Here is a 9,149-nt window from a genome sequence, read left to right on the forward strand (position 1 = left end):
CTCCTGGTTGTAGAGAGAATTGCTATCTAAGAAATTACCTGAAATATTAAATTTGCCATGAACAAAAATCAGTTAAGTTAGTATTTCTCATATAAGTTTTTTTTTTTTTTAAATTGAAAAAAGAAAACAAGGATAAAAATAATTCTCAGACAACCTCCTGCATGTAGAGAGAAATACTATATAAGAAAATGGAGCAAATACATCCATTCATTATTTACCTACCATAAGATCTGCCATGATGTCATTTGGATTTCCTTTCTTTTTCTTAATCTACAGGGTCAGTGTCTCATTAATGTGGGAGGAGACGTGGTGCAGGTACAGTACAATGCCACGGCTCTGGTGTCTGATGCCCCGGTGGAGGAGTGAGTAGCTCAGGTGAGGATGTAGAGTGAGAGTGGAATTCTTTTCCGTACCTCTTACTTTATTATTTTTTTTATGTAGGAAAAAATAACCCAGTGAAGTGCCAATCCTAAAAGAAATGTCAAAAGTGTCATCCAGAATTGAAGGACAAGTGTCTTGAAATCTCCCTCTGCAAGAGTTCAAGTCCTAGGGAGGAGAAAATGTAGAAGCAGACCAGGAGTTTCAGAGTTTACCAGAAAAAAGGAATGAATAACTGAATATACTGGTTAACTCTTGCATTAGAGAGGTGGAGAGAATAGGACTGAGAGAAAGTAGAAAGTATTGTTCTTACCTCTTATCTTCTTATCTTAATACTTCCTATGGTAGTGTTCAGGTTTATCACTTAAATCTCATCTAGTGGTTTTAAAATGATAGAAGTCAAGTCATCTGCCTAGCAAGGATGACTTGGTGAGATTCATTATGCATACTTTATACTTCCATCTATTTCTATTATACCATAGTCTTCAGTACCCTATTTATCAGTATATTGGGATGATAATCTATATGAAAGAGTGGTTTAGTCTATTATACACTAACCTTCATCTAAGTACTTAGGATGCAATATTCAAGGTACTCTTATCTGTACATAGTGCAAATGATGAATGAATGTATGGATGAGTTCAGTTCCTTGTAAGATGAATACTATACGCAAGAGGTTCTGAAGTACTTGTATAAATTAATAGAGAATATTTGAGAGAGAGTTAGAGAAAGAGAGAGAGTTGACTTGAGTCTTGTACAGAATAATTTTTTATTCAAAGAAGTTTTTTGAAGACATTTAGTGGTTTATCTCCTGCATAGGCTGTGTATGTGTGCAAGTGTGTGTATAAGTGAGCAGGTATTGATATATATGGTGTGTAAGTATGTACATTTGTATAGTTGAGGTAAGGGGATCTCAGTGTGGTATATAGGTAAAGATTTATTTGCATATATATCATTGTTTATCATTATAATTATTGCATATTATTGTTGTCATCAGTCCAGATAGTGGATGCTGTGATAGAGCATGACACTGCTGAGAGAGTATACAGCTGCAAAGGGAAATGTTAATATTGTCACCATAACACAAACTTCATGAGTAATTTTTCTTTTGGACAATTTTGGGATTTTTTGCTTAGATAAATTCCTTGTTATATGGCACACATATTTGTATAGTCCAGGGTGTGAGTGGGCCAAAATTAATCTGAATTTTAATGCTTGTAATATGAAAATTAAGAAAATAATTCTTTATTTTCATTTTCCAGTATGTAGAGAAAAACTACTTGGTTTGTTTAAGGTGATGATATAGTGATGAATAAGTTTTAGGTTATAATAAAAAATTAACAAGGTGAACAAATGAATGTTTAGAGGCCATATTATTCCATATGAACAATAAACTACAGCTGTACCTATGAATCATGCAGTAGTAATTAAGTATATCTTAATGAACATATGATTGAAACACATGAGATTAAGGATCAGATCTGAGAAAGCTAACGTTGTACACCTGATCAATATTATTTTAATCTCTCTGTATCACAAGTTTAAATGGATATTCAAGGAAGGCTTTCCAGCTCATATATTACATAATTGAGGTGCTTAATTATGACATGCATGCAGATATAAGTTGTTATAGAGGGAGGAGAAGCTGCACTGTGTATGTTTGGTAGGGAGGTGTGTAGAGACTGATTCTGTGCAATACTTTTTTACCTGAGAATTTTGACTGTGCAATTTTTAAACCCCCGCAGATATCTCACATTATATTATTCACTTACATATTTATTTGTGTTTATTTATTAGTATTCTATTTTTTTCTACATATTGCAGCTTTTCTTTACACTATCTTTCTAGTCTTTTTCTTTCTTTTTTTTTAGATTTTTTTTTTTTCACTTAACGCAAGGTCTTACATATCGTTCCTTAATTTGTAGTGGGTATTAGTTGCAGCATTGGTCTTTGGTTTGTAGTATTTACACGTTACTGTTGATATACTGCTCTATTGATAAGGGATACAAGTATTAACACAACTTTTCTCCCTCTAAGATGACATTTACTTTACTTCATCACGTGCAGCATATCCATTTGAGTCATTTTAATCCTCAGAGGCAAAGGATCTATGAATCTTTCTCCATGCTGTAAGAAGAATTAAGATCAGCTTGACCTACAGAGTCAACAGTTACATATAATTTAAGTTTTAGCTCTGACTGCTATGAATTCTTAAGTATAATTAAAATGTTCTATTGTAAATTTAGAGATTTCAGAAGATCATTAGCAGTAGGAGTGAATAATGGAGTGGTTTGATTCTTCTACTGTCTGATGCTTTTTTTTTTTTTCTTTTTTCTTTGGGGGGGTGGCCTAATAAATCATTAAAAGTTACTCAAATCAAGTAAAAAGTTCATCATTAGCAGTCAGAGAGTTAATATTCATGGTATAGTTTATCAAACATCAGATTTTACATAATTTCTTTCTCTGAACTGCATTCCAGCCTATGCAGCATATCACTTTGATGGTTGGAGAGAGTGTGTTACTTCGTAAGGGAAAGAGAAGCTTTTGTTTTATCTCAACATGGCAGAGTAATAATACAAGAGTGCTCAGGATATGATTCTCGCTCTTAACTTTTCCCCTTTCTATGTCAAAAGTACGCATTTCTCTTAACGTACTGTACTACTTACAAGCATCGAATTTATTACAGGAGGTATTGTGGTTATGATTTTAAGCAATACTCTTATAGGTTGTTTCCATTCGTGTATGTGTTCGTGTGTTACGTGCCGCCATGCAGACAGAGCCTCTCGGGTGCTTGTGTTCCGTGTTGTGTTGTGTTGTGTGTCGGAAAGAGAGGTTCTGGTTCAGGTTCTGGTGTCAAAAAGTAATGTGTTGCGTCCAGCAGTTTTTGATGCATATAGAAAAGATGTTGAGTTGATGGTGTTCTTATTTCCACGTTGCATATTGAAAGTGGTTCTGCTATTTGTTCATTATCTTGGTTCATGTCGTTTGTTAAATCTCTCGGTTCGTGTTGTAATGACAGCTAAGTGCTTTGTCACCTAATAACTGAAAGATGCACTTCTGATATTTTGATAAATGAAGTAATTGTTTGTAATTGACATTCTGCATTGAATAATATGCAGATTTTTCTAAAGCGAGTTCATGTTTGTATATATATATATATATATATATATATATATATATATATATATATATATATATATATATATATATATATATAAATGGCAATAACATGTGTTGCTTAATATGTGAACTTTTATTATGTTTTCTACAAGGTCTCCCAAGTTATTAAAAAGTGTACAAAGCCAATGAAGCCGGCCTCTAGGAGTGTTAGCCGTAAAGTTATAACCAGTGGTGGCATGGTCATTAGTATTGTGCAATATTTCTACTGAATATTTACGTTATTTAACAAGGGAATAAAACTTGTGACAGAACTCCTGCATGTTTGAGTACCAAATGAACATTTATCTCCTTTTAAAGTAAGAATCTCCTATCAAACACAAGTGGATTAATTTATGTATACGGTAGTTTTGACAAGGGCTGAGTGTTGCATGCCAGTTATGAAAATTACTTTTTTTTGGGGGGAGGGGGTATTACTTTCAGGTTAGGGTTAAGTTATGAAAAGTAACCTAACCCTAAAATCCAGATATCAAGTGGATTGATTTATCTATAGTTTCAATAAGGGCATAATTTTGCATAGCAGTCACAAAAATAAACTTTAAGTGGGGTTTATTTCAGCTTGGGAGTGCGTTATAAAAAGTGACCTAACCCTAAAAGTACTGTATTAAATTATAGCATTGTCAGAGCAGTTTAGTGGTATGATGGTTTGCTTGGCCCGCAGCTGAGAGGCCCTAAGATTCGAAACTCGGGTGCTAGTTTGGGTTTGTTTCACCAATGTAGCTCTTATTCAACCAGCAGAAAATTGGTACAGTACAAAGACCAGTGATTTAAACTTAGTAACTGCATTCAGGCTACCTTCCAAGACCGGCCAGACGAATATAGCATAACTAAAGGGTAGGCCTTTCTTCTACAATGGTCTCGTGAAAACAGTTGATAAAAGGTTAAATATTCATCAATAACACCAAACTCAAATAGTTTCTTACTAAGCACACCGTATGTGTGCAATAAATATATAAAACGAAGTGTTCTGTATTGTATTTGGTATGTAGTATTCATTGCTTTATCTCGTGAGTTGTGACTGGGAGATATGTAAAGTGGCTGGATTACCGAGGTCACCCCCTGAAGGTGACCTCGGTGATGCTAAGATAGTGCGTTCAGCCAATCACGAGCCGCGCTGTGGAGGTGTGTCGCCGTAAGTAACTCGGCGTTTTGCTTTACCTCAAACTTCCTACTTAGCACTAATTGTCACATTACGAGGTGATTAAAATACCGCTAAAGTAAGTAATTTGAGATAAACCAAGCTATTTTTTACCCTATAGCAAGCTACTCCTGGCAAGGACGAGTTCTAGAGTAAATGAACTATAAAAAATGCTCCTAGTAACTGGACTGGTAGTGTTGCCAGACCAGTGCATGCCAGCGAAGGTGCCAAATACTTCCTTCGTGCAATACACATGCTGATTTATTTTTTTTATGCGGTATTTTGTAGTACTAGTAGCAGTACCAGTAGTAGTAGTAGTAGTAGTAGTAGTATATGCTGTTGTTATTGATGATGATGCAATAGCAGCAGCAATAGTAGTGTAGTAGTAGTAGTGTCAATAACAAAAGCACCTGTAACAATCAGTTCATAATATTATTATAAGTATTGTAAAGAAAAATAAAAGACAGGACCATTTTATTATCCAGAACACACACACACACACACATCTGTCAACTTGTCAAGACACTGTCACGTTGATACTGAAAAATTCGCATTAGGCTAAGCAACAATAACACAAATAGCAATAACATTTACAATAATGATAATAGAACTAATGATAATGCGAGTGATACATTTTTTTCTCTCTTTTTGTGTGTGATGTATAAATGTTTAAATGTCCTGTCCAGGGTGTGGAGGCGCATGTGTGTTGGCAACAGTGGTGCATCAGCTGGCCAGTGGAGACACACCAGCATCCTTCAAGGGAGCCACGGAGGGTGTCTTGTATCCTTCAGGACCTGCCACGGCCTCTATCTCTGCCGCTGACATGGACGCCACAGCAAGCAAACGCCGGGTGAGTACAAACTTATCCATAGAATGTCCTGTAATGAATGTTATGCTTAAAATTCCCTTGCCTGATACCGAGAAAGATAATGACAAAATTTACCGTTTAGTACAAGACTGTTTTTCTCCTATCAGGATGATATGGGGCTGTGTGTGCATGGCATGGATGTGTGGTGCAGTGTTTGGTGGCTGGAGGAATAGTTTGGTGGGCTGGCAGTATTGATTAGATGTGAACCCCTGTGATTTGACGTGTACCGCGTGGAAGGGTTGAACTAAAACCGACATAACCAATAAATCCCCTAATGATATGCTAAGACTGCCAGTTTCGCTTGACAAACCTTCATGGAGACACTGATAAAGTTAAAGATCATCAGCAGCATCAACAAATCCCTAGGCACACTTATTCTTTAGCTATTAATAGTAAGACCCAGTGACTTCAAATGCACGCACCTTATCACTTCAAGGATCCACCCAGACTATACAACCAACTTCACACCCCACATTTCATCCCTACTCTTTAAAAAATAACCCACGTAATACTCATGACGTCCAAAAGTGATGCTAAATTCGGTCTATCGAGGTTGGCGTGTTTTGTGACCTCCAGACAGGTTCAAGGTCAGGTAATCGACCATTGTCATGTCATCGTAGCCTTGGGTCGTGTCAGGACTGAGTGGTGTGACTGAAAGGCTGCCAAGAGGGTGGCGGCGGCCGTGGTGTGGGAACTGTACTTGGGCTAAGATGAGGCTTGCTTAGAGAGAGAGAGAGAGAGAGAGAGAGAGAGAGAGAGAGAGAGAGAGAGAGAGAGTACCAGTCGTAATTTCTGTATATATTCCACACATTGATGACTTTATTATATGTCAACATATTTGCTTGTGTGCAATTTGCAGTGCTAATATTACTAGATATACTTCGTAGCTGTTTGTTTTATAAGGTAAAGGTAAAGATGTTAAATGGCAAAATTATTCAAAACGCTACTACTATTTTTAACTTCAATCTCCTTCTCATTTCTAGTTGTGATGTGTTCATCTTGTAACACTGAAATGAACTACCAAGTGTAGGTATACTGGCTTCATGTAATCGGCCTTATGCTCTTATCATCGTATATTTATTTATTTATTTATTTATTTAAGGTTAGTTTCGATCATACCTTGCGTTTTTACCACACTTATGATAGATGTCCTTGCACTTATTTACGCTGGGGGGCAAAAAAAAAAAAAAAAACGTTAATTATAGTAAACCATCTTAGACTCGTACTTTACTGGCATCCTGTTTACCGCAGTACCTGCCAACCAGTAAGAAAGAGGAGGCATTGCACGAGTAGAAGAGCGCGGAAATGTTGCATAATGTTAAGGTCATCTAGTTCCTCTGCTGCTAATACTACGCTTTGGCTGGGAGGGACTGGGGAAGGACCCGTGTATGGAATAAGAGGGACAGTGACGTGAAGGGGGAGGTGCGTGGCAACCGGTTATGGTGAGGAGTTCAGCAGACCGTTAACCCGTGTCATTGCTCACTCCTCTGTTGTGTAAGAGTGTGAAGGAATTGTAGGTATTTTCTGGCGCGGCAAAAAAAAAAAAAAAAAAAAAAAAAAATGAAGAGCAACCTGGGCCCGTGTGTGGTAGGACATGTTTCACAATCTTTCCTTCTTTAATCTTTTACTTGGTAGAGTGACGTTTCATAGTTGGAATTGTTATGATGTGCGTATATCAACAGCTTGCTTTAATATTTTCCTGGGATAAATATAGTTATTACGCATTAATTTACTTAGTGAATGTTTTCAAAGTAATTATGACATTCAGTCGTTGCAACACAGTAGATTTAGATTTGTGTCATATCTCTTGCTTATTACTTTTGTTTAATAGTGTGTGGATTTAATAAGTGTGTGTGTGTGTGTGTGTGTGTGTGTGTGTGTGTGTGTGTGTGTGTCATTCACTTGTTTTATAAATTTTCGGTTTTAAGAAAGGTGTATGTGTGTACCATTCACTTGTTTTATAAATTTCCATTGGCTTTCAGAAAGTATGCGTGTGTATCATTCACTTACTTGTTACATCACACACAGGCACGGGTTGTTATGTGTGTCAACTGCAGTAAGGTGGGTGGGGTGGAGAGCGTGAAGGGCGCCGTGGGTGACATTGAAGTAGTGATGAAGGGCAGGGCCGGGGAGGGAGGACAGATCGGTGATAGATAGAAGAAGAGGGAGAACACTTTCAGGAGCACGGACGGCTGGGATCAAGCACCCTCAGACGCTGGCCACAGAATACTGCATAAATGTTCCCATACAGTGTAGAGGATAAGAAATTGAAGCCTAATCTAAGTCTTATCTCTCGTTGCCATTTCTTAGAGCTATGGTAGGCGTGTTGTATGTTTCTTCCTCATTTATGGAGAAAGAAAAATATGAATCTGTGATATAAAAACAAAATAAAGTAGGAATATAAGGGATGCTGCAAAAAGCCGTCAGTCATACACGTGGCAGTCCCTATATGGAACATATCTACCTATTTCCATTATCATCCACATCCATAAATTGATCTTATCTTCTTTTATGGGGAAGAAAAATATGAATCTGTGGTGTGCCTTAGAGAGAGAGAGAGAGAGAGAGAGAGAGAGAGAGAGAGAGAGAGAGAGAGAGAGAGAGAGAGAGAGAGAGAGAGAGAGACCAGTGCCAGAAATGGGGGGAAGGTGAAGGTGAAAGAGGTAGGGAAAGGTGCCAGGTACCATACACACACGCGCGCGTAGAGAGAGAGAGAGAGAGAGAGAGAGAGAGAGAGAGAGAGAGAGAGAGAGAGAGAGAGAGAGAGAGAGAGAGAGAGAGAGTTGCCAACGGGTCTCCCTCAGTCACGGGTCCTCTTGTGTGTACTCGTATGTGGGATCTTTCCTTCCTCCCTCCCCTACTGTTCCTTTTGCCCTCCGTGCAGTGAGGTCGCTCGCTCCCCGGGACTGTTACGCACACACCGTCTCGCCTCCTAATTACTCTTCTCGTCACGTATTCAGGTACAGAGAAAGAATTTGCTGGTGGTTTTTCACTTAATTTTCGGTTTATCAATTTATGAAATGTATTATACTTTTTTTGGTAGTTTTTGTCATTGTGTTGTTTTGATCAACTTTCATAACGACATAAGGAAAAGGTATTTAGAGAGAGAGAGAGAGAGAGAGAGAGAGAGAGAGAGAGAGAGAGAGAGAGAGAGAGAGAGAGAGAGAGAGAGAGAGAACATGTGTGTTTAGAGAGCGAACATTGTGTGTGTGTGTGTGTGTGTGTGTGTGTGTGTGTGTGTGTGTGTGTGTATGCCGTAAAACAGACTATTGTACAAATGTAGCCTCTTTGTATTGTGAATGCTTCATTGTTCATGTAAAGGTAAAAAAAAAGTAATAATAATAATATTAATGATAATAATAATAATAATAATAATAATAATAATAATAATAATAATAATAATTGGTGCTGTTGGCGCAGGTGCAGGGTTTAACAGGTGGATGTATAGATCAGCGAGACATAAAAAAAACGACAAATAACATACACGCTTGCTTAGTATTTTTTCCCCCGCGTGGTAAGGAAAAACACACATGAGCATTACGGAGCAGTGTGTGCTTATGCCGCAAGGAAACAGTGGTGTGCAGATGT

At 37.6% G+C, this 9,149-nt stretch overlaps 2 protein-coding genes across 11 annotated transcripts in view; both read left to right on the forward strand.

Moving 5' to 3' along the window:
• The window catches only part of LOC135088693 (uncharacterized), a 27,940-nt gene extending 22,423 nt beyond the window's left edge, over positions 1–5,517 (forward strand). For 8 of the 9 annotated variants that reach the window (XM_063983637.1, XM_063983641.1, XM_063983642.1 and 5 more), the window contains one exon: positions 277–3,811. In XM_063983637.1, coding sequence (XP_063839707.1) covers positions 277–366 — 90 coding nt within the window. In that variant the 3' untranslated portion in view covers positions 367–3,811. Of the gene's footprint in view, positions 1–276; positions 3,812–5,379 lie in introns of those variants that run through there. The other variant, XM_063983638.1, reaches the window with a different exon arrangement.
• LOC135088695 (UTP--glucose-1-phosphate uridylyltransferase-like) overlaps positions 5,409–9,149 on the forward strand; it is a 23,652-nt gene continuing 19,911 nt past the window's right edge. Inside the window, exon 1 of one of the 2 annotated variants that reach the window (XM_063983651.1) lies at positions 5,409–5,543. In XM_063983651.1, the coding sequence (XP_063839721.1) occupies positions 5,517–5,543 (27 nt within the window). In that variant the 5' untranslated portion in view covers positions 5,409–5,516. Of the gene's footprint in view, positions 5,544–8,312; positions 8,522–9,149 lie in introns of those variants that run through there. The other variant, XM_063983649.1, reaches the window with a different exon arrangement.

This window comes from Scylla paramamosain, chromosome 31 (assembly GCF_035594125.1).
Source record: "Scylla paramamosain isolate STU-SP2022 chromosome 31, ASM3559412v1, whole genome shotgun sequence".
NCBI classification, from domain to species: domain Eukaryota; kingdom Metazoa; phylum Arthropoda; class Malacostraca; order Decapoda; family Portunidae; genus Scylla; species Scylla paramamosain.